General features: G+C 36.8%; 1 protein-coding gene across 3 annotated transcripts in view; it reads right to left on the reverse strand.

Annotated features, from left to right (window-relative positions):
- Window positions 1-26,920, reverse strand: part of LOC106879318 (uncharacterized) — a 90,562-nt gene that overhangs the window by 51,024 nt on the left and 12,618 nt on the right. The window contains exon 1 of one of the 3 annotated variants that reach the window (XM_089363927.1): window positions 23,268-23,563. The exons of 1 other annotated variant lie outside the window; for it this stretch is intronic. In XM_089363927.1, the coding sequence (XP_089220053.1) occupies window positions 23,268-23,310 (43 nt within the window). In that variant the 5' untranslated portion in view covers window positions 23,311-23,563. Of the gene's footprint in view, window positions 1-23,267; window positions 23,564-26,920 lie in introns of those variants that run through there. One more of the 3 variants, XM_089363921.1, reaches the window with a different exon arrangement.

The following is a 26,920-nucleotide window of genomic DNA, read 5'->3' on the forward strand; positions in this document are numbered from 1 at the left end:
TGACACATTCTACCAGTGTTCCAAGTTTCAAAGTGTTTCGTTAATGAAAAATGTGGCCCCCGTTTTAAAAAAGATCCCTGGACGGGTGCTTTATTTTGTCAACTGGACTGGTGCTTTATTTTGTCAACCCGAAAAGATGAAAGGCAAAGTCGACTTCCGCGAAATTTGAACTGAGAACGTGTAGAATCGGAAGAAATGCCACTAAACATTTTGTCCGGGATGCCAACGATTCAGCCAGTTCGCTGCACTTTGTTGAAGAATAGCGACTAATGTGAGTCGAAGCAGAAAATTGAATCTTGACTGGGAACCTGGGAAATTGTGTTGTGATGTTGATAACTTTACGAAAGTCTGCGTGAATAATGAAATCGTTTCGACTGGTAACTGGAACCAGATAAACTGTTCATCAAAATTCTTAATAGTGTTCGTTGATCTTAAAAACACGACATTCTTCTGACGAGCAGACACAAGCTGAAAGACCTGACGGTGGACATTGGAATTTAGACACTGAGGGAAAATGGCTGTAACTTTTTTATTTTTTAATTTTGCCGATTTTCGTTTTCGATAATGTATTCTATATGTCACGGTCATGCGATTCCCCCTAAAAATTTTTGGACCAAATCCCCTCCCCTCCACACGGGTTTTTTTTTTTTTTTTTTTTTTGGTTTTTTTTTTTGCGATTTTCATTTTTGACATTGTGTTCTACATGTCCAGGTCGTACGAATAGCCTTCTCGCAACTTAGATGTGAAAATGAACGGCTTACATTTATATTGAAACAGAAAAAGGATCATATGTGGAGTCCCCACCACGAAACTTGATATGCTAGAAATAACAGCTAAACGCGGACAATCCAAATCTTGCATTGGTCCATGAAGGAAAAAAATGCGCTAACCCTAACTCTAACCCTGACCCTGACCCTGACCCTAACCCTAACCCTGACCCTAACCCTAACCAGATTTGGCTGTTATTTCTAGCCTGCTTGGTGAGGGGGGGGGGGGGGAATTGAAATTTTTCAAACAATTTTTTTTCAGAATCGGAATCTCCATAGCCTAAAACGTGGGATTCCGTAAAAAACAATAAATAAATAAGGGGGGGGAAGGTTCAGATTACATATAGTCCATCTGGACCAATGCAAGATTTGGATTGTCCGCGTTTGGCTGTTATTTCTAGCATATCAAGTGTGGGGTGGGGGTGGGGGGTTTCAAAAAATTTTTTAGGGGGAATCGCATGACCGTGACATATAGAACACATTATCGAAAACGAAAATCGCCAAAGTTAAAAAATTAAAAAGTTACAGCCATTTTCCCTCAGTGTCTAATTCCAATGTCCACCGACCTGACAATATCTTCTTCACTATTTAAGTTTCTTTATTAACATTTTTCTCTTTGTTCTGAACCTTTTTGCACTTTCCGTTTGCAATTTTTATCTCCATACCGTTTCACTGCCCCACCACCATCACTACAACAACTATATCCACCGCCGTTAGTGTCTCCACCGCCACAACTATCTCCACCATCATCACCCTCATTACAACTATTCTTACCACCATCCATTCCACCACATCTTTAACCACCATCACAACCTCGATCACCACTATCATCCCCTCTATCACAAGTATCTACAACAACACCTCCACCATAGCTATTTACACCACCACTACCAAACAAACTCCATCACCACCACCACCACCATACATCTGCTCCCAATCCAATACAAACTTCTTTTACCTCCTCCTTCACATTTTCCGTCACATACACATTTATTTTTTAAAAACATTTCGTTTCTTTTTTTCCCCTTGTTTTTTTTCTCCTTTGTCTACCCAGCAATTATAGAAACCCAACACCACGCGAGGCCTGTTTGGATAAGGTTAATCAGTCACATATGTACGCGCGCGCGTGTGTATATATATGTACATGTGTGCGTGTATGTGTGTTTAGTGTGTATGTACATGTCCGCGCGTATGCGTTTGAATTAATAAGTGGGAAGTACTCAATACAGATGTAGAGTGTAATTATTTATTTATAGTATTATTCTCGCGACCAATGAAGATTCGCAAAACTCGAATTAGTACGGCGATATTTTGTGTTTTGTTTGAGTATGAGAGAGAGATAGACAGAGTTGCATATATTTTCCATATTTATTCAATAATTAGCTATTAGTGTGTGTGTGTGTGTGTGTGTGTGTGTGTGTGTACACAAATATATTTTTAATAAATGTAAACTGATGTTTCTCGATCTATTATCATTCGGTAAAAGCGAAGAAGGTAGGGAGAAAAGAAAAAGAATGAAGGAGATACACGTCTTAACGAAGTTTGACAGTTTGACAAATAAAAGTAATGAAACTTGTCCGAACCCTACACTCCTGGTTCTACACACACACACACACACACACACACACACACACACACATATCAGATAATCACAAATATATAGATACTGGAGATTACAGCATGTAAGAGAACCACCAAGCTTCTCGGTTCAAAACTCCATTAACTGGTCGCCTTATCAGTTCAACTAGAAATTTTTCGATTGAGATAGTCTTAACAGAGTGAGGAGGTCAGCAGAAAAGGAAAGAATTCAGTCTTTTCAATTAAAAAGGTTTCCATTCAACAGTCAAGTCGAGGGATCAGTACAAAAGAATTTCGTACCAAGAGAAGGAACTTTCAATGAACTCCTTTTTATACTCATATAACTGGGTGATATTTCTGATGAATAATTGCCAGAAAATACGCTTATTGTCTGTAAAGCTTTCGTTTATAACTGGATTACTTGTAAGGGATCCTGGTTTATTATTCCTTTCACTAAAGGCGGCGAACTGACAGAATCATTAGTGCGTCGGACAAAATGCTAAATGGCATTCCTTTCAAGCTCCTTACGTTCAGAGTTCAAATTCCACCGAGATCTACTTTGTCTTTCATCCTTTCGGGGTCGATAAAATAAGTGCCAGTTGAGCACTGGGATCGATAATCGACAAGCCCCTCTCCTCCAAAATTTCAAGTTTTTTGCCTATAGTAGGAAGAATTGTTTCACTAAAGACGGCAACCTTGCAGAACCATTGGCGCGTCGGACAAACTGCTTAGCAGCATTTCTTTTGGCTTTTTACGTTCAAATTCCACTGAGGTCAACCTTGTTCTTCATCCTTTGTCTCGCCAGATTAGAAATTTCACTTGTTAATGATCATTGCATCTGATAATCAGCAAGTCACTACTCGTTTACTTGGTGGCCTGATGAGTTGGGAGTTATGTAACATCCTACGCAATCTAATTGTATCATAATTATGCTAATGAAACAATTGTGTGTGTGTAATTATAATATATATTATAGGCTCAGGCGTGGATGTATGGTTAAGAAGCTCAGTCTACTACTAAGAAGTACCCTTGAGTAAGTACCTTATATTATAGACTCGAACTGACCAAACCCTTATGAGTAGATTTGATAGGCGGAAACTGAAAGAAGCCTGTCGCGCACGTGCGTGTATGTATATGTGTGGTGGGTGTCTGTGCTGGCGTTTGTGTCGCCATCGGCTGCTTGACATCCCCTAACTTAGCGATTCGGCAAGAGACCGAGAAAATAAGTACCAGTCATAAAACTAAGTATTGGGGATCAATCTGTACGGCTAAACCCTTCAAGGTGGTGCCTCAGCATGACAGCCGTCTAAAGACTGAAACAAAAGATAAGACACTTCCTCCGCCCATGGCACACATTTTAATTTGTTTTAATCGAAGGACAAAATAGTGGGACGAAATAGTTAATTGGAGATTTCTTCTTTGATGTTGTTTAGTTTGTTAGGGTTTTTCTTTTAGATTTTTCCTACCATAGGAGATTTTTGTTCACTAATTGCCTAAATAGTCTCAGTTAGAGTTTTTCCACTCACTGTATTGGATATGTAAGGCTTATTTACTTTAAAATCATGGTAACACCTTTTAAAAGAAGTTTGGAGGAGAGATTGGCATATACGCAATCATTGGTTGATAACACCAGCCAATAGAAGTAAAGGAAAATTAGCTTGTCTGTTTCTGTGATTTAATTTTTTAAAAACCAAAACCACTCAGACGTCACAAAAGGCAGGCGCCAAACGGAAAGCTCATGTTAAAAAGCTTGTTATGGGTCATTTATTTCTGTTTGCTGGAGGAGATGTGGGATAGCAACACTTGAATTTGAGTGATGAAGTGGCGGTACATCCAAGAGAGAATGAAAACACAATTTTGTCGAACAGATTTCCCAAAAATTTACAATGTAAATATAACATGATCAATGCATTTTTTAATGATAATCTTTATAATTTTATTAAATTAAAGAAAGCGAAGAATTTGAAATGCACCAAGATAAAGTCATTTGAGTGTGTCACTATTAGGTCGATCGACCTACAAGATATAGCAGGAATATTTCCCTCGGATCATACATTAATACTCTCAAACTTGTGTCTAATTTTACCTTCCACCTTCTCCTGAGCAAAACAAATAAATAGCTGCATATATAGCTCCTCAAGCAGGCAAACTAAGGCAGAATCGGTTGCATCTCCTTTTATCTACGTGTTGTTCAATCAACGTTTTACAGGGAATCCGGCAGAGGTGACGTTTAACCCTACTCCCGCTATAGTGGGAATACGGCGTGATATGGTAAACGTTTTATATGTTCATAGCCAGAACTCCTCTTATAGGAAAAATCTATGGGATAATAAACATCAAATCAAGGTGAATATATTTGAGTAATGAAGTTCTACCAATGTTGATGATTATATTGCATAACCAATATCATTAGCCCACTATTCTTGGGAGGGTCGGGATAGAATCCTCAGGCAACATCTCCATCAGCTCCTATCAGAAGCAACCGTCATTTAGCTTTCTGTATGGCTAATGCCATAACTACATTATTATGTGACGAAGACTCGTAATGGAATAATACAAGTTCTTGTAGATCCGTGAGGTAAAGTCATGTTATCCTCCTCAGAAAATTCTGAAAGCCAATAGATAGATATGTTCATGGCATAAGTCATGGTTCACCCGAAACAGCTGTCAAGAATATTACATAATTTCTTTTGTATTCCATATAAATATAGCCATCAAACCTACTTTTGTGCATCTGCCTTTCATTTCCATACCTGCAAGTATTGTGTAGTTTACTCTATTTCGTACTTTTGGCAGTTTAATGCATAGAAATAAACAATAAATAACAGATGATGGTTGATGTTAATAGAAATTATGTACCTCAGAACAGACAATAGAAGAAATAGTACATTATATTATTTACTTAAACCCCCATCGTTGAGTAGAGTGGCGCAGTTGAAGTATGCTGGACTCAGAACCCAGAGGTCTATGGACTGAAACAATGCTCTGCGAAGAAATAGGTACTATTTTCGATATTTTATATTGCATCAGAGTTGTCTACAAATATACCAACCATACACACACACATACCTACAGAGATAAGTAAAAAGTCTCTTATGCTATAGAAATTTATACAGCGTCAGGTCACCAACTGTGACAGGGTACATCGAAACCCAAATAACTTAATGAACAGAGACAACAGGATTTTTCGCTTTTTGTATAAACATAATAATACATAATATTAAAATGTTTTAGTTTACAGTTTAACATTCAAAACAATCTATTAGTATTTACTAGAAATTTAGATAACGTAAAGTCATTAGCAGGTTACAACTTTGTTATCTTTTGACTTTTGACAGAAAACGGCGGAAGTGACCTAGTTTCCTTATATAATAAATTATAGTATAAAGAGAATAGATAAAGAGACATACAGTTATCTTCAATGTCAGCAGCAGATAAACTTCAGACCATCTTAAAGATTTTCTCTACTATTCCCATTCTCTTTTTATCTCTCTCTCTCTCTTTCTCCATAGGTTCACAATAAAAATATGGAAGGCATTTCTCTTTTCAATATTGTAGAGCAGAGGGCTAAATTTTCGAAATATCCAATTTCCAGTACCTTGTTTGCTGCTATGAAAAGCCCCTTTTGTTCTCTCTCTTTCAAAAACTCGAGTTTCGAAGGTGCACAGATCACTGAGTTTTAAGGTGAATAGTGAAGGATTTAGTCTATATATTTTTTTATTATGTGAAACATAGGCTGAAGTGAAATTTACTAGTACGCCCACCGCCACCACCACATCATCATCATCATTTAAATTAACATCTATCTTTTCCCATGTTTATATAACTTTAATGAATCTGTATTACAGCTTTCCTTTGTAAAACCCAAAATTTTCGACTCGAAAATGGAAACAACGCACAGTAAGTCCATCAACCAGGCGTGGCTGTGATGTTTGCATGCCAACTGCATGGCTCTGGATTCAGTGCCACTGTGTAGTAATTCAAACAAGTGTCTTCTAGTTATAGTCCCAGCTTTGTGAGTGGGTTTAGTACACGGAAAGGATCTATTTTAAAACGGGGGCCACATTTTTCATTTATGTTTTTGGTACGGAAAGACTTTCAAACTTAATATACTTATCTATTTTGTGTTATAGAACAGAAAAATATTTTTGTATTCGAATTTATTTCATGTAAAAAATTGTCTTATTTCGATAATTTCAACCAATCACTGACAAGTATTCAGTTGTTTACATTTACTCCTTTGGCTGATTAAGCGATGTAAAGCGTATTTAATCTCCATACCTTCGTTTTATTTGCTTTTTACATTTAAAATTTGCTTTAACCCTAACCCTAACCCTAGAGTTAGGGTTAGGGTTAATTGTTTCAGAATCGTTTGTTTATGTAGTCGGCACTTAATGTATATCGGCTGAATGGACGTCAGTGATTGGTTGAAATTACAGAAATACGACAACTTTAACATGGAATAACTTATGGATTTCTTTTTTTTTTAAGAAGACTAAGAGAAAAAGATGTTTTATATGACACATTCTACCAGTGTTCCAAGTTTCAAAGTGTTTCGTTAATGAAAAATGTGGCCACCGTTTTAAAAAAGATCCCACGGAAACTGAAAGAAACTAGTGGGGGGGGGGGGTACCGGTTTGTCTACGTCCCGGTAACTTTTGGATTCGGCAAGAGATCGACAGAATAAGTACAAGACTTTGGTACTACTAAAGCAGAGTGGTCCCGAACGAGCAGTCGCGCGTCCGCGCTAGCTAGTCGTGAGTGGTCGATCCTAACACTAACCCTATCCCTAATCCTAAACACATGTATTCATTTGCGCGTGTGCGCGCACTTTTTGTAGGATCGACCACTCACGACTAGCTAGCGCGGGTGCGCGTTCGGGACTACTCTGCTTTAGTAGTACCCAAGACTTTAAACAATAAGTACTGACAGCGATTCGTTCGATTAAAAAAAAAAAACCCTTCAAGGCAATGGCCGTAGTCCAATGACTGAAATAAGTAAAAGATAAAGGATAAATATAACCAGTCGAAAACATATAAGAACAACTTGGATGATATGCTGTCTAGTTTGTATAAGTCCAATTTAGTATATTAATGAAATCAAAAACAATCGAAACCAATGGAGTTTGCTTCCTCTATCAAAACCAATTTACACTCTAAATCTAATATAAATTAAATACTTATAGACACAAAGAATTACATTCACTTATAATCGAGAAGTGGTATCTAACAGCTTTTTGGATATGCTTCAATTGCAATGCGCGGACTCCGATGATGATAGTATTTAAGGTCGTTTAACTTTTTCAATCGATCGATCGTTCAAGACTGAGTGAAACCATGAACAAACCTATAATGTACCTCAGGATCAGCTATTAAGATGCACGAATAAAGAATTATGTAAAACCCATTATTCATGCTCCTTCTTATATATATACATATATATGCATTAGTAAAATTATATTCAGGTAGAAACCTTGTAGGAAGGATGCTGTGTAAAGATCGTTCAGTTTTTGGTTACCTGAGTATGCAGTCAACAGATGAGATTCAGAGATTCTCGATTAGCGCTCAGATGATTCGAACTAAGACTCCGATGTCTTTACGGGGGACCAATTCCGTGGGGGTAAAGATGTGGCTATAAAAGTAATCAAGGTAAGCAGATATGGAAGCAATTATGCGGATAAATATAATTAATTTATCCTCATAATTTTGTATATTAAACCAAAGTTATATTTAATTTCTTTATCTGCATAATTGCATATATATATATATATATATATATATATATATATATATATATATATATATATATATATAAATATAAAGGAGAGAAAGAGAGAGAGAGAGAGAGAGAGCAATTTAAAACGATAAAAATTGTTACCATTTTTCGTTTATAACTACAAACGTACAACCGTTAAGCTCTACAATACACCTCTTTTATTATTCTAGAAGTTAACTTTCTTTCTCGATCGTTTCATTTTAACCCTGACACAACTATACACAATAGTTGCAAGTAAAATCTGAGTCAGGCTGAGAAAGAGAGTGGGAGGGAGACAGTCGTTTCATAGTGACACGCGTTGAAGAGATGTATACCAAACACAACAATGGCAGGACTATTTCAAACATAACTGAATACAAAAGGAACTGAGTAGTCCACTCACACAAACATAAACGTTCATAGTCATTACTCCATTATTGGCAACAGGACCACCGAAATGGATTAGTTTTTAAGCTACCGTATTCGTTAGAGGCATGACAAATAAGCTGTCGTGAGACAAATAGAGGGGGAAGCAAGATGAAAAGTTAAAGTATGATGGAGTAGAAAACACAGGAGCGGCTGATGTGGGTTTAAAGAAAACTGCCGTTGAATAGCGAGTCACAAATGACAAGTCAGAATTTAACAAAAGGCTTGTGTTAAAGTTTTACTAATTAGTGATTCCCAAGATTCAACATAATTTAGCCCTACAAGTCTTGGTGCTATTAGAAAATAAATTTCTAACAAGCTGAAACCAAAACTAGAATTTCAATTCCCGATTGAGGCCATTTTAATTCATTTTTGCCTCTTTGGTCCTTGAGAAAATCATGAACATTTTCATAATGAAAGAGTTCGAGTCGATGTAAGAAATAATTTGCTCCTCGTAATATATTTAATACATTTTAATGATTTGAAACGGAAAATCGTCAACTTAAAATTATTGAAGTTTGAGTTCTGGATTTCATACTGGTTTTAAATTTTGGCACAAGGTCAACAATTTCAGGGGAATAAAGAGTTCCCAGACGGATGCATGGTTAGGGGTTCCGAAGCTCGCCTTGCAACCACGAGGTTTCGGGTTCAGTCCCACCGCATGGTACTTAGGGCATGTGTGTTCTACTTATAACCCCGAGTTAACCAATGACTTCTGAGTGAATCTGGTAGACGGAAACTGTGTGGAAGCTCTATGTGCGTGTCTTTGTGTTTGTAGTTGTCCTCTACCTACACCACTTGATAACCGGTATTGGCTTGTTTACGTTCCATAACATAGCGGTTCTGCAAAAGAAACCAACAGCACAAGTACCAGACTTTAAAAAAAGTAAGTACTAGGATTGATTTGATCGATTAACTTTTCATGGCGGTGCCCCAGCATGACTGGAACATATTTAAAAGAGAGCATACCATCCTTAATTTAAACGTCATTTCATTATTTAATAGGATTCGAATGAGGAAAAAAAAACAACTCCCTTATTAGTTTTCTAGTTTGTCATCTGATTGTCGCTCCCTGATATATAACGTCACAGAAATCAGAATCTAGATGTTGAACTATAAACTAACTTTGGTGTACCAGTAAGATCCGTATATCATCGGTAATCTTGCTTAAGCAAAGTCATACGTCAACGTCTTTTAAGTTGACAAAATTAACAAACATAGAGAGTTTTTACTTCTTTGTCACGTTTTCCAGGGATTCAAAGATTGACGAATTGTTTGAGGTTGAAGAATCATTTGAATTTGATGATAGTTTGGGTTTGGAAACTGCTACTGTTGTTGTTTCTTCTTTCAAGTGGAGTACTTCAATATTACCCTTTCACTCTATACTGCTTCCCTAGTCTTTTTTACCCCCACTAAAAGCAGCACTATTTTCTTTTGTTCTCCTTATCCAAGAGCTAGATTTATAGACTAATAAAATAGTTATTAGTCAAATAATTAATTTCTCGAATATCTAGCACAGAAAAAAATTATAAAGTTGCTTCTTGTGGTTGACTTTTAACTCACTAATCGAAAAATAAACAGAAATTGTTTCGACATCAATTAAGGAATGAGATACAAACGAAAAATCTTCAAGCTCTATGAAGATTCAAGTCGGGTTTCAATCCTCAATCTCGAATCAGGAACGATGGAATAATAAAATCCCTCACATAACATCTAAGTGGAGAAATAAAGTCACTCTGTAAGCTTCAAGATAAGTCACAGAAACTAACTTTAATCCTGTCAAATATTAGGCCTAATGAACTTCGCAATACAACGTGTCAATATTTTTTATCGTTTAGTCAAGAGGAAAGGGTTAATACCCCATGGCTTTTTGTTGGCTTTCCGAGACTGGTTGTGGAAGAGTAAGGAATGTATCTTCAAACAATAGAACTGGCTCCACTTAAGGTGTCCAATGTACCCAGGTGATCGAAGTGAGGCAATTGCGCGCAGCCGTTTGAATATTCAACATGTTTAACAATATTTTATGACATTGGAAGCACGCACAGAAATATAGAGATACAAAAAATGAAAGGAGTAAGAGAGAGGGACATTACAATTTATAAACTGAACAAGATAACAAAAACATACGCATAAAGAAAAATATGGTCATACACACAAAGCGAGAGAGAACGAGAGAAACATTTAAAAACGTCTTATGTCAAATAAGTCAACGTCGAATCAACGATGCCAACTAGGTAGCGCCTAACCTCTCAGTCCCAAGTGGTGGTTAAACTGGGTCACAGATTTAATCTACCATCCAGCCACGGTAGGACTTGGATTCAGAACGCAATGAACCAGAACAAATACGCAAAGTATTTCACTCAAAAATCTAACAATTTCGCTGTTTTTAAAGGATACTTTATCGAATCCGGAGAGTCTACATTAGGGACTTGCAATGATGTACAATAATGAACAAAAAAATTATCTGTCGTTTGACTTAACGTTTTCTATTACAACCACAAAACATCTAGTATGCCTTTCTGTAAAAATGTTAAAATCAACTTCAGTACTTCATTTCATCAACAAAGGAGAGAGACAAAGGTCTTCATTACAAACCGATAAAGTAAACTTTCGATGTGGTTGAGCAACCAATCAGGATTCACAGTACTGGTTGCTGAATAGAAAACGTGGCTCAAGAAAACTTCGTTCGGGTGATTTTCCTAAGTCACCATTTCACCCAGTACGTCAATCCATCACATTTGTAGAGTGGACTAAAGTCTTTTCTTTATTAACCATAAAGGTCAAAAAATAGAGTGGACGATACAAGGACAAAGGGTCGGAAGACGAATGGAACATAATCGATGATAAATAAGTATAAAATTCGAATGAGATACAAAAATGAATGAAAAGTAAAAAAATAATTAAGAAGTGAGGCACGTGGCCGACCCCACAAACCACATTCCAACACTGAATCCTTTGGTAGACTCTTTAATTTCTCGCTCAAACAAGTTCATTTACTCTCAACACTCTTGCTACAGTCGTTCATCTTTTCCGAAATATTCCATGTGACAGGCATCTCCTCTCCATCCTATTTTCCTTTTTATATGGAAAAGGAAAAGTTCACCAACCCAAGGCTGGAGATGAAAGTGCCTGTCACGACCCCTTTCACTCTCGTCTTCCGCACAACCTACTTCGCGATAGCTACTACGCAGAGGAAACAAGCCTGCTCTTCCCTATTGAAGGAAGAGCGGCGGAACAATCTTAATTATAGACTCGGTGGACAGTTTTACTCTTCTCAGATGAGAACAACAGTTGGTCGACATAAACCCAAAATTCCGATTACTTCGAACATTGTACAATTGCGTGCAGGACAGTTTCATTGCCTTGACCGCATCTTGGACAAGTTGGCGTGACTGAAACATTATGCCTAAAGAGTTTGTCCCGAATAGGTAAGGCACCTCTGTAACACTGCCCAGCAGAGACTTTTGGAAAGTGTTCAAAGGCCCTCGCCCGAATGTTCTTCGGTACAAGCTGGCGAGTTGACTTGTCATCGAAGCCCAGGGTTTCTCCCAGGGCGTCGTTACATTTCAACTCTACTAACCCTCTATAAAAGGACGAGGTGGAACCCCCGCCGCCGGCGTTGCCCGCTTTGGAGAGAAGCACGAGTGCCTGACGACACTGCGTGCCAAGCTCCCAACTGCGGTCTACGCTTAATCCATGGGTCCAGTTCAGTAAACGAGGTGAACTGTGGAAACAACTGTCTGACGAACAGAGACCACACCTGCACACCGTCCAAGTAGAGCCAGATGCCTCAGCCTCAGCGCATGACTGCGCATTTTTAGCCACGGTATTCCTAACCCACTCTTCAGCGATTGCTGGCAGCAGATAGAGCGCCTTACAAGGTGTCCTGCCCTGTCACAAAAAAGCGAAAGAGCATACGTTCCAACTTGATCAGCCACGAATCGGAGCAAGGCACGACGGTCAGGCGGTAGGTAATTACAGATGCGATGAACACACCTGCTACCTCCACCCTCCCTTTCAGGGATAGCTTCCGCTCAGACCAGGTCTGAGTTAGGAGAGCAATACGTGAAATGAAGTATTTTGCTCAAGAACACAACGCAGAGCCGGTTTGGGAGTAGAAACTACGATCTCGTGAGCGTGAGTGCAACACCCGAACCACTAGGCCACGCGCCTCAATTTCAACAAAAACCTTCTTCTCCAACAATAAAAAATACACACTATTGTAGACGACTTCATTTATTTCATTGCTGTATAGCTGACCGAGCAGACCTATTCGTCTATATTATATTTTTATTAAGATACTGTGTTATCAAAAGCTCTCTTTCTAATCTCCTCCACACTTGCTGTCCTGACTGTTCATCACTTTAAGTCCCGCTTGGGCACGATTTGCATTCAGCACGCCGAGATCGATAAAATAAAGTATCAGTCAAGTATTGTAGTCGATCTATAATCGATTATCCCAAAATTTCTGGCCTTCTATCAATGTAAGAAATCATCAGTAAGACGGCGAGCTGGCAGAATCGTTAGCACACTGGACAAAATGCTTAGCGGCATTTTGTCCGTCTTTACGTTCTGAGTTCAAATACCGTCAAGATCGACTTTGCCTTTCATCCTTTCGGAGTTTATAAAATAAAGTATCAATTAAGCATTGGGATCGATGTATACATGTAGCCACCACCCTCCCCTTATAATCGATGACCTTGTGCCAAAGTTAGAAAAACTAACTATGGCGATAGATTGGCAGAATCGTTACAGCGTCGGAAAAAAATGCTTTGCTGTATTTCTCTTCTTGTTCTTTAAGTTCTGAGTTCAAATCTTGCTGAAGTCAACTTTGCCTTTCGGAGTCGATGTAATCGTCTAAGTCCTCCTCTCAACATTACCGGTCTCAATATCTCACTAGTTACCACTACCATTTCCATTATCATCATGGATGACCCAATACAAGATGGACAACGTGGGTGACTGCGAAAAATAACAGGTCAAATATCCCTCGATTCACATTTTACCTTACTAAAAATGGAAAGACACACGACAACAGAGAGCTTTCAGTATATTGCAATCTGAATGAAAGGCGAGATGGGCACGACTGGAAAATCTCTGATCATGAATAAATCCAGTCTATCAGGACTGACTCTATGAACCGACAATAGCATACATTGACACACGCTAGCTACGTGTTAAAGCTGTCATTTCATTCACACGAGCCTGTTCGCATTTCTTTTTTCAAATTTTCCGCGTTTTCCCACACCATCTTTTCACTAATAATCGTTGCTACAAAGACTACTCTGCTGCCACCTTGATAAACTAAAAAGAAAGCATTGAAAGGGAAAAGCGATGATATAACGCCAGTAAGATAAACACATGACAAAAGCTACCTTGTCACACACACCCATAACAAGTTATTTCTAGAATTCCCTTTTCTTATCCTTCCTCCTTTTCACGCTTTTTTTTCTTATAAAGAGACAGCCAACAAACAACAACGGTCTGAATAAATTACCTTATATACCAGCATTTCCATTTTCTCATTCATTCATACACATTCGTGATTGTTTAACTTCAACGCTAACACATGGATGTGAATATGTCTACACAAACATATACACATATTTTGTATGTATGTATATGTGAATACACGTGTATAATATATATACATACATAACATACATATATACATCGTCCTGACGTTCCACTGCAACTCCCACCTTGCTCCTCTACCTTTCTTGCAGGTGTTAACATACGACAATTTAAGCTGAACATTAACAGCATCAATCTCACGAGGGAGCGGGGGGGTCACCGAGAGCCATGGGCCCTGCTCCTTCTGGCAGACCCAATAAATTTATATATACATATAAATATGCATTTATATGCATATTTATACATCTACACACACACACACATGGTTAGCACGCCGAACAAAATGTTTAGTAGCATTTCGTCTGTCTTTGGGTTCAAATTCAGCAGAGGTCGATTTTGCTTTTCATCCTTCCGAGGTCTAAGTACTGGGGGTCGATGTGACCGACTATCCCCACCCATATCTACGCACAGATAATATATGCCTATTACATATCTCACACACACCCGGCGCGTTTGCAATGAAGACTTTTAATGCTATAATGTATTGACAATCAACTGCAACCAACCCTGAAGCGTGTAAATTGAACCAAATAAAATACATCGAACAACAGTAAATAACTGTCATTTTATATATCATAACCGTGAAACAGAAAAAAGAATCAGCTGGACCGGTTTCAATATTTGAGATTTCATCAATAACTGACAGCTCATCGATTTGACACTGAAAATTTCTACAAATTCAGTTTTTCAGGCCAATTATGAAATCCCATGACCGTTTTTGGCGAAATTGATAAGGGTTTTAGATTTAGGAATAAGGTTAATAATGTTGAGGGGAAGGTAATTGACCAGTAGTTTGCTTTTAACGACTCGAAAGGATGAACAGCAAAATTGACCACGACAGGATTTGAACTCAGACCGTAAAACATTTTCCGACATTTTATTGATTCTGCCACCTTGTCGCCTTTCAATTATTTCACTTCTGGAGACATGAAGAGGCTGCGAGCTGGCAGAATCGTTAGTACACTAGCCAAAAAATGCCTATCGGTATTTCGTCCAGCTCTTTACGTTCTGAGTTCAAATTCTGCTGAGATCGACTTTTCAACTGTGTGAATATGTGTATGTAAAAGTGAGGCTATGTGAATGTGTGTGTGTGTGCGTGCGCAATGGTCCCACTCTTCTCTGTGTTTCCTTCACGTACATTCCGCTGCTATTTTTTGCAACCAATCACGCCACGTCTCCGTTCATTGCATGTGTGCACAATCGTTAATTCTTTCCTTTTTTTTTTTTTTAGAATTATTACGTCGAAAAGAATTACGAAGCAAACAAATCGGAGGAGATACAAGTACCATGATTTATTGCGCTTCGATTTTATATTTCGGTAATGTCTTTATTATGGAGGCGCGTGGCTTAGTGTCAACACCAGGATCGTAAGATTGTGGTTTCGATTCCTGGACCGGGCGACGCGTTGCGTTCTTGAGCAAAACATTTCATTTCACGTTGCTCCAGTCCACTCAGGTGGCAAAAAATGAGTAACGCTGCGATGGGCTGGCGTCCCGTCCAGCTGGGGAATACATACGCCATTGAAATCGGGAAACCGGGCCCATGAGCCTGGCTAGGCTTTAAAAAAATGGCGCATTTATTTTTAATGTCTTTATTGAAGCCATTACTGCAAAACATACGGGGGAGGGGCAGTGTGTTCCTGATTTTAACTAGACAACAGGTCGTTTCCACACTATTGATTAAATGTATCTCAGCAAGATGTGGCAAGGTTAAAGCGCCCCACAACAAAACTATCAAACACGCACCTTTTATCTATTGTTTCAGTCATTTGACTGCAGCTATAGTGGAGTACCGTTTTAAAGGGGCTTTAGTTGACCAAATCGACACTAGTACTTACTTCTTTTTTTAAAGTCTAGTACTTATTTATCATTTCTTTTTGCCAAACCGCTAAGTTACGGGAACGTAAACAAACCCATTGTTAACTGGGTGGGTGGATGAACACAAAGATACACACGTATGCAATGTATAGATTACGGGCTTCTACAGTTCGTCAACCAAATTCTCTCAACCAGGGTTGAGTAGAAGACACATGACCAAGATGCCGCGTAGTGGGACTGAACCCGAAACCACATGGTCGCAAAGCGAGCTTTCTAACCACACAGCCATGCCTACGCCTATACGTGTGTAAACACACTATCAGTGAGGCATAAATATTTTATATTTTAGTATATTAAATTAAACACATTTTGCAGCTTGCGAGAGGAAGTCCTGAAATAATAGTAACATGTTTAGTTTGAAGAGAACTTGAGAAGTTAATGGATAACACCAGGTGACGAAGACAAAAAATAAATTTAAGGGGACGTGAAGTGAAATGGTAAAAAGAAAATTGAGACGTATTATAAATTACTTGCTGGCATGTTAGTAGCATTTTTTTGTTTCAAAGCTATATTTTTATACGACAGAGTATATCTATAGATTTTAACCAACACTGATGTAATCTCTGTACGCATGTTGTTTCTCGATACAATAAACGTCAGAGGCAGAAGATAATGTATTATCCTGAAATTAAACATTATTGTACACTTGTAACTTATTGATCAAACTAGCTGTCGAGAGAGCATTATGATATGCAAATCGGCCTACTCAACTTATTTAAACCCTTGCTAATAGTGGGTTTATGTGTCTCTGTGGATAGGTAAAGAGAGTACTCAGTTGCTGATGGAATCCCAACAGGCTAATCGCTCTTTTTCTTGTCTGCGAAGATATTTTAAGTAGGGACAAAGTATGTACTACATAATGTTGACTAAAATCTACTGATATACTCTGCAGTACCGTCGAAAAGGTAAAGTAAATGGCTCAGAAATACACAAGCTCAGTTTTTAACGGTTCCTTTCTCATTTTGATACATACGCGAAATACAAACTCTTGCAAAGATTACGATTCTTATATCAGAATGGGAAAGTAATGTCACTAACCCACATACAATTATCCAAACGCACAACTTATATATTCATCCAAAATCGTTTTACTCTTTGTAAAATAGTGTGACCAGATAGGCGAAGTAAAAAATTTGAACTAGACGAATACCAGAAAGGAAACTCAGATTAAATTTCGTTCTGTGATATTGTTAATGAAATTCCATTCCTATACTTCCACAGCCTTCACACTGAAATGCTTTGCCAGTTGCGTATAGTAATATTCAGCGACATACATAAAAGTTACATAGATGTCTTTAAGTACATTTCCTTTCGAAACAATTCTAGAAACATTAACGGTCTGTCCAAGCATATTTCAATATAGTCGTCATCTGAACAAACTTAAATGTTAATGCACATGTATATTTAATGCCACAATTTGGTAATCCCAGGATTTGTCTATGTGTGGTATGTGTATATTACTTCCTGTAATGTGCAAACATTACACACATATCACAAAGCAAATACCATGTTATTTCTTCAAAAGAAACCGCCTAAACTCTAAGAAACCGTTGAAAAAGGATGCTTAGCTTGATTTTTCACACATCCTCCCACCATTATTATTTCTTCACTGTATCCACTGAAGGTAGACAGAGGGAAGGGCGTCATTTTTTTTTTTTACTCAAAGGGGAGACGCTGTCTTGAAATTTCTAATCTTTTTACCGCCTTTTCATATACAACCATTGACAGAAAACTGAGACTAGCTTAACATTTATTATACTATTCATGCATTTGTATGTATGAATATTTAAATTATATTTGCGAATATTAAAAATTATATGTATTGCAGAGATGGGAGAAAGGGATATTTTATGAGAAGGCGGGAGAGGGGACTGTTAGATTATATTTCACCCACACACATACTGGTGTAGGGTGCAAGTGGGCGAGGTTAATGGTACGTTTGAATTCTTGCAAGAGAGAAGGTGAGCAGACATACAATCAAAGGTGTGCTATCAGTGATTATCCCATCGTATTTCTATGGCTACATTATTCAAGTATGTCCATTCTAAGAAGAGGGTATAAAGGGTTTAATTGGATAGTGTTTTCCTAGATATGATTCACGGTGAGTAATGACAGAATAGGTAGATTCAGATGGCAGAACAGAGTCTGCAATTCAGAAAAATAGAGACTATTTTTGTAATATGTTGTTCTTGGCCGCGGGTAAAATTTCGCCTGCATTCAAATCTGACGAATCCATCTGGGAAAAACAGAAATGGTTTAAATCTAAAGACTAAAACCATAATTTTAAAAAATTGCATTCCTATGAGTTAATCAAACTGTAGGTTATTTTTCACAACACAGATAATTTTACACTTGTTCTTAAATACTAACATTTTACTCTTAGTAAGAAAAAGATTCCCCCACTCCTGTTGCAATGCAAAACAAGAAGAAAAAAAAGCTATTTAATTGATAACTTATTTCATCCACCTTCAATATGAGAAGAAAAAAAGCAGAGTCGATCTTGATATCATTTCAACTCACAAAATTTGAATACAAAAATGGATGTTGCATAAGATTTCTTATTTGCTATTGAGAACACAAAATAATTGGCAATTTGTATGGAATATAATTCCCTCTGCGGAAAACATGATTTCTGTATAAGCTCTTACTGGTCTCACGGTGACTTGATTTTACATCAAGTCTCATTAGGTTTGGATAGAAGTGACAGCATCAGAAGGGCTTTATATATGGTAAAGGGAGATACACACACACATAAAATCTCAGTTGATACTCTTGGGGAGACATTATCATTATAATTTTTAATAACTTTGCTTATACAATATGAGATTTAGCATAATAAATAGCATCGCAGACTGCAAAAACGTCCTTAGAAATTTAGGAAACCTTCAACAAAGACTAAAAGAGTATGTAACTTGAAGAGGCTTGAATTTGGAGGCCTCACGAGATTTTCTAGAAAATGATGTTGATCAGCTTCTTCAAAATCGGTTGCTTTGTTCTGTGATGTGTATTCTCTCTAAATTTTTTAATTCAGAGTAACAAGTTTTCTTCAAAACAGAGGTTTGAGTGCCTCGATCTTTAGAAAATCGTTTGTTTCGCGAAAAAAGTTTGGGAATTACAGTATTAAGTTAAGTTATATATTTTCGTTTCTTTGTAATTTCATTTCGAAATAATATTTCACTTTACCCATGATTTAACAAAATTAACAGGACACTTTCAGACCAAACAGAAACAGTTACTTTCGTTATGGTGTGGAAGAACGCAAATGTTGAATGGAATATCCAAAAACATATATTGAAAATACTGGGTACCTTTCGACATTATAATAAAATAGGAATGATTTCACGACGCGATGAAGGTTTCGAAAGCAAGCGTTATATATAATTTTTTACTATCAACCACAGTATAATTTGCTCCAATAGAATACTTTCAGTGGATTATCTTTTAACATAGAAACAGGCACCAACTAGATGTTTTATATAATCTAGGGTGGACCTGTTGCGTATTTCAAAATCGTAGCACGTTAAAAAAATCTCAGACCCCCCCCCCCCTTCAATCACTTCTATGAGATAAGTAGTAGAATACAAGAAAATTGGCAAAGTGGTATAACTTCTTTCTGACGAAGATTGCTCAAGAGTTTCAAAGGCCCTTTCATTCCACTTCCATTGAGTGATAAGCTGAAAATACTTGGGCACTTGCTTGAAGATTTTTCAAACCTATCACCAATTTTCCAGGTTCCCGAAAGACTAGTTTTTTTGTTGTCTTTTTTTCTTTTGACAGGAGGCGGAATTAACTTAAGATATCTCACCAGGCGCTCTAACATTATGTGAATCCACTGACCTGGAGTGGTACTTTATCGAAATACCGCAAGAAATTCATTGTCAACCATTTCAAAGACTAGCTACCAATTTCTCAGAACGGTTCTACTCAAAATATTATACCCGTAGGAATAATATTCACCTGTATGTAGGTACACAGAATCTTCAAGTTCCCTGAACATCTTGTGCACCTTCAGGTGAAATTCAGAGTAGGAAGAGACTGACTTGACCAAAACAATGCGTCTGTGTAAATCTGCAGTCACGACCGTATGTTTCGGATTTTTTTTTTTTTAAAGATCTATCCAAAATAAAAAATAGAAAACTTAAGAATGGGCGGGGATCACACACATACACAACGTATGCTTTTCTATGCTGTTGTGAGCTGGATGAGTCAGTTGTAACACAACCTCCCTTCGTTTGTGACTGTTTGCTATATTCTGAGTGAGGCTCTACATCCAGAGATCACTCCAGGTCACTTCTTCCCACATCTTTTTCGGCCTTCCTCTTCCGCAGACTCATTGTTGACCCAACTATCATTCTTCACATGCATTACATATCCATACCATTACAATTTTCCTATAAGACAGAACCCCCAACCCTCTAAATAAATGACTAAGTTCCTAAATAAAGACCCGACACTGTGATACATATCGTTCGACAGAAATTACTCAAATGTACAATTATGGGAATCTTTCGTTTTATGTACATATAATGATGGCTAGATCGTCCAAAATAACATCAGGTAAACTAAGTTCAGAAGAGATTGTCCCCAGTTCCATATATAGCACGATATTTACTTTTGATGAAACTCCATATTCCTTCTATTCTGTTTGTATATAATGCTGAATCGTTGTGGGTGACAAAATAATGACTGGATTACTATGTAAATGGTTTGGCAGTTACTTTCCTTTCACTTTATCTGCCATTATATGTACGCAATACGAAAGATCGCCTACACTTTCAAATTACGTCAACATTTCCACAGAATGAGTTGAACAGCCGCCAACCAGTGAATACCCACAATAACGGAAACAAGCCAACTTCGTTCAGCGATCATAAACGTCCGATTCGGTCAACCAGTCGCGATTACAACCGTATGTAGAACAGATAGTGCCACTTTAGTGCGTGGTCCGCTGACCATTTACAATTTGGCGTAGTCTAACCCTAATCCTAACAAAAATCAGATCATTTCACAGCGTAAACTACGGATAGTGTGGTAGACCGCATGCTAAAGTAGCATTAACACAAAGCGAGACTGGCCACGATCGTGGCCGTCAGGCACAGGTCGACGACCACGATCGCGGCCCAGATAGATGCATTTAATTTATGGGCGTTTGTTGAGGTCTAATACCACTCCAATGCTTCGATACCCCACAGAATGCAAGAGGACCAATAGTTCATTCAACTAATGACTTTCGAGATGATGTAAAACTTGCCACCATTATATACTAAGATATTTTAACTATTTTGTGTGTGCATGGTAGTCTCATTTTCATAAAATGTGCTCCGCATTTATGCAAATCCCAGCGCTTTAGGGTTAAGCAGATATCGATTCAAGATCCGACTTAATCGTATCACAAACCTATTCACACATACAGCATATGCACCAACTAGAAATAATCTACAAATCTTCAGATCCAGGTTCTATCACATCTTAGCTTTCTACTGTATTCTCGCGTTAATCCAATACCCTATGAGAAGAATTTTATAGATGGAAATTGTATGAAGCCCATTGGAAAGAATGTATCTTTAATTTAACAGATCAGCTTTGTCATTTTGTGTCTTGCTGATCCTACTTGAGTCAGAAAGTCTGAACACACAACCTTACAGATACACAAATAAAAAGTTATACATATATGTATATGCGTAATTAAAGCTTGCATAAACGTTTATAAATGCACATAAACATTAAAGATTGATTTCCATAGGTGGATGTAGGCAGACGGACGGACGGACGGATAGAGAAAGATGGACGTAAATTGATTGGTGAATATAAAGATGGATATGGATAGATACAGATACGTGGATGTAGAAAGAATGGTTGATATTCCTCTCATGCAACAGTTTACTCAAGTGCTCAATTGACTGAAAACTAGTTACACATGGTAACGTCTATGTTTGTCAGTTTCCCAACCACATGGTTCCGGGTTCAGTTCCACTGCATGGCACCTTAGGCAAGTGTCTTCTGTTATGGTATCGAGCCAAGTCTTGTGAGTGGATTTGGTAGACAGAAATTGAAAGAAGCCCGTTGTGTGTGCGTGTGTGTGTGTGATCCCCGCCCATTCTGAACTTTTAAATTTTTTATTCTATTTTTTTTTTCTATTCAGGCTTTTCTATTTTTTTATTTTCTTGTTCGTCATTTGACTGCAGCCATGCTGGAGCATCGCATTGAAGGGTTAAAAAAAACCTGACCGCAGTACTTATTTTTTTAAAACCTACTAGTTATTCTATCGGTCTCTTGCCGAACCGCTAAGTTAAGGGGACGTAAACGCACCAACACCGGTTGACACGCTAGGAAATTTCTGACTATTTTATAGGAAAACCCATACATATTCAGAGAGAGAGAGAGAGAGAGAGAGAGTTCAGATTCCGCTCAGGTAAATGTTGCCTTGTATTCTTTCGTGGTCGATCAATAAAGTACTAGTCTAATATAAGAATCGAATCCTTTCTTTCTCTCTAGAATGTACTCTAATTCACCATGTTCGACCTAGCGTTATGGATACACATGTTGGAGAAATAGTCGGTCACTTTCACGTCAATTACACGAACAGGAACTTATTGGGTCGAACTGAATGCTCATCGTCGAAACCGGCGAAGAACCCATAACACGTGCGCACGCATATATATATATATAAAAACATACACGCATACATACATAAGTACAAACACGCACTCCATGCAGGTTTATGCATAAACATGCACACTTTCATATATATATATATATATATATATATATATATATATATATATATATGAGTATATGCATATATATGTACATGTACATTTATAAACGCATATGCATTCAGATATAAACGTATATTTATAAAGGTATATACACATATACATACAAGAATATATGAAAATATATATAAATACTGATGAACATTAAAGTTACACAGGAGCTTAAAATAAAATGATACACTAATTAAATACTAAATTCGACAACGGATCTCCAAATTTAAAAAGAATATCACATAAAGTTCGTTTTTTTTTTCCTGCTTTTAAATGACTAAACTTTCAACGAACAAAAAAAATAAACAAGAAATAAATATCGAGGTTAACGGTTCGAATCTTGTCTAAAATAGTAAATAAAAACAATGTAATAAAGATGATTATATTAAGTTTATAAATATGATCGTTATCAGAAAAAAGGCAAATAAAATAGCTATATATATGTAGTATATATTCAATCTAACCTGTTGTGTGAATTTGTCCAGAAAGTAGAGAATCAACGAACATACATTATTGAAGAGGGGATTCCCACGAACTGTTGGCTGCTGTGGAGTAAATGGTGCGTTGAGGTGAGCGATGTATATGTGTTTATATGTTACCAATGACATGTGTGTGTGTGTGTGTTTGTGTCTATTTATGTGTGCGTGGGTTTTGCGTGTCTAGTCTATTTTCTTTGTCTATTTCCACCGCTTTCTGTCTCGTTCTTTCAGCTTCTCTCTCTCCCTCTTCACTTCTGTTTCTCTTTCTGTGTGTGTGTGGTGTGTATATATATATATATTATATATATTTATTTATATATAAATATACATATATATTTATTTATATATAAATGTATATATCTATTATATATATATTTATTTATAGATATAAATATATATATATATATATATATATTTATAAATATATATATTCATATATAAATATATCTATACAAAAAAAAACTACACACACACACATAATTTTCTCTCTCAATGGCCCTTTTTCTTGTTAACTCTTCCTCACTCAAACGCATTTTCTTTTATCTTTTCATCCTCCTCCTTCACATTTCTTAGCAAGTTCCTCTGTCATCTCTCAGTCTCTCCGCTCTTCATCCACATCTATCTCTCCTTGTAATTTATTTTTTTATCATTTCTAACCTCACTCAGCTTCTATCTCTTCCTCATTCTCTTCTCTTATCCTTTCCTTCTTTCTCATTCACTTTATATTCCTTTCAATTACTTCCTCTTTATCTTCTTTATTTCTTAACTACCCTTTCACATACATTCTCTTTCTTCTTCTCGTTTAAGTTCTTTGTCTCTTTCTTACCCTCAATTTCTTTCTCTCTTTCATTCTCTCTCTACTTTCACTCTCTTTGTCTATTTAGTTTTCTCCTCCCAATCTTTCTTTCGGGTCCACTTATTTTCTCTTTCTTGCTTATCCCGATATTGAGTAGGAAAGGGAACACTTTTAGGGGTGTGGGCTACGTACGATGTGAGTGTGTATGTATGTATACTGTATACAAAGTTGTGTGTCAGTATATGTATCCAGTTCCGAACAGTAACCACTATCTGAAGTATATGCTTGTATGCAATGTGTTGTACTATGTATGTGTTCGCTTGTTTTAGGTCATTACTTTATGTGTCTGTGTGTGTGTGTCGCCGCCACCGCCACCCTACTTCTACATGTATGTGTGTTTATTGGAGCAGTTTAATTGAGTTTATACGGTTATATATGTGTATGTGTGTATACATATGTATAAATGTATATATAATAAAGTATGTATACACATATATATAAAGTTTTATGTAGTTTGTTTTCGTGTCAATTTGACTGTTACGCGTATGCATGTATACAGGTATGTTAGAGTGTGTATTCAATGTTATCTGTCCTAACTTTTATATGTGAGCGCTGTTGTTGTTTTTGTTTATAGCTGGCAGAATCGTTAGTGAAGGGGAGGGGGACCTGCGGCTTTGCTTCCGGCTCTTTACGTTCTCAGTTCAAATCCCAACGAAATCAACTTTACCGTTCATCCATTTAGGGGTGATGAAATAGAGTATCAATTATGTATTTAGTAGTTTGTATCGACTACCTCAACCCCATTCTTTCAAAATTGTAAGCCTTATGCCTAAATTAGAAATAATAATTATTGTTCTTAACCCGCCAGTTAGCCCTAATCAGGCAAACCTATCGCGTAAAAACTTTTCAAGCGTAACAATCCCGTCTATTATTGTTTTGTTTTTTTGTTGGGTGCCACTTTTTTCAATGTCTTTAATAGACCAAATCAACGTACGAGCCACCCCTTCTGTTCGCCAACACCATTTAATTTTTTTTTTTTTTTTCTATTTTGAGTTATTCCCATCTGGAACTCGCTTCCCGCCTCACTTTTTAAAAACCATTCTATCTCCAGTTTAAAAAACAAGCTAAAAAGGGTTGTTTTTTTGTTGTTTTTTTTTTTGCATCTGTCCAAATTCCGTAAGGGAAAAGCCCTAGCTTGGTAATAAGCCCTACTGTTCCCTACCCAGGTACAATTTATTAAATATTGAAGTTAGGACATTTTTATGCTTAAATGGATAAAACTGCATCTAGAATAACATTATCGAATACGTTCTTTATTTTAAAACAGTAGGATGTGAAATAAAATTTGGCTTCTATTTCTAGCACATCGAACGATCACGTAGAGGCTGCCCCTCGTGTTTTGTCTTAGGCATGTGTCTGCCATTGTATATGCAACGGCATGCCTGAATGCATGGTTGGCTACATAACAAGCTATCAAACATTTTATCGGTTTCTTTGTGTCATGAAAAAAAATAATACTGGTGTGTGTGGTGTGTGTGTAATTCTCACATAGGTACAACGCCAGAAATTTGGAGGGAAAGCACAGTCGATTAATATTGACCCGAATACTTAGCTGGTACTTTTTCTCGACTCCAGAAGGATGAACTGCGAAGTTGACTTCAGAGGGATTTGAACTCAGAGCATAAAGAGACAGAACAAATACAACAGGACATTTTGTCGGATCTGACGTTCTTAAGATTCGACCAGCGCATTTCTCTCTCTCTCTCTCTCTCTCTCTCTCTATATATATATATATATATATATATATATATATATATATATATATATGTGTGTGTGTGTGTGTGTGTGTGTGTGTGTGTATGTATATGTATATATGTGTATATATATGTGCGTGTGTATATATATGTGTGTGTGTATCCAACTATAGTTATCATTCTCGGTCATAATGTCTTACGTTTAAGATGATTCCCATACATTTCCCTGAGGAGAAGTTTACATTTTTAACATCGCCGATTCCTATGGATCGCATAAATTGTAATTCTTCGAAACATATGTCGGAATAAAGTATGCAGTTATAACATGCTTTTTCTTCATTCCTTAATTTTTAAATATACTCAAATACCCAAAATATAAAGGAGTTTCTGCCTCACCAACAGGAATTACACCACATTTATTTTGTGATCTTTGCTACCTTGGTTTCTATTAACCCATTCATTCTATCCTTATTATTATTTATTAGGATAGAATAAATACATATAATTATATATATATATATATATATATATATATATATATATATATATATATATATATATATATATATGAGTGTTGTAGTTCACTTGAAGCATTTTAATACAAAAGTAGAATAATAAATAAAATAAGAAATAAAAAGAAAGTTTGCAACGAGGCAGAGAGTTTTAGAAAACCATTATATTTCGGGCACAATGACCTCTTCAGAAACAATTAAAAAAAAAAATTTACTGCATTGTTAGAAGTCTTCTTTATTTCTCATTTTATTCATTACTGTACATACACACATATACATATATAATATACATATACTGTATCTCGGGAAGGTCATTATGCCAGTAATTAACACATACGTACATATACACTCGAAAAAGCATATCAAACACCAACCCAGATAAATTCCGGATTTAGTGATATCATCTTCCTTTTGAGAGAAAAATAAACATTATATATATATATATATATATATATATATATATATATATATATATATATATGAGAGGTATTGGTATCCAGAAGACCCAAGATAGCAGGTAAGGTTATATAAGTGCTACGGGAGGACCGTAGTTAGACTCTCGGTTCGATAATAAAA

Source organism: Octopus bimaculoides, chromosome 1 (assembly GCF_046866305.1).
Source record: "Octopus bimaculoides isolate indiv1 chromosome 1, ASM4686630v1, whole genome shotgun sequence".
NCBI classification, from domain to species: Eukaryota; Metazoa; Mollusca; class Cephalopoda; order Octopoda; family Octopodidae; genus Octopus; species Octopus bimaculoides.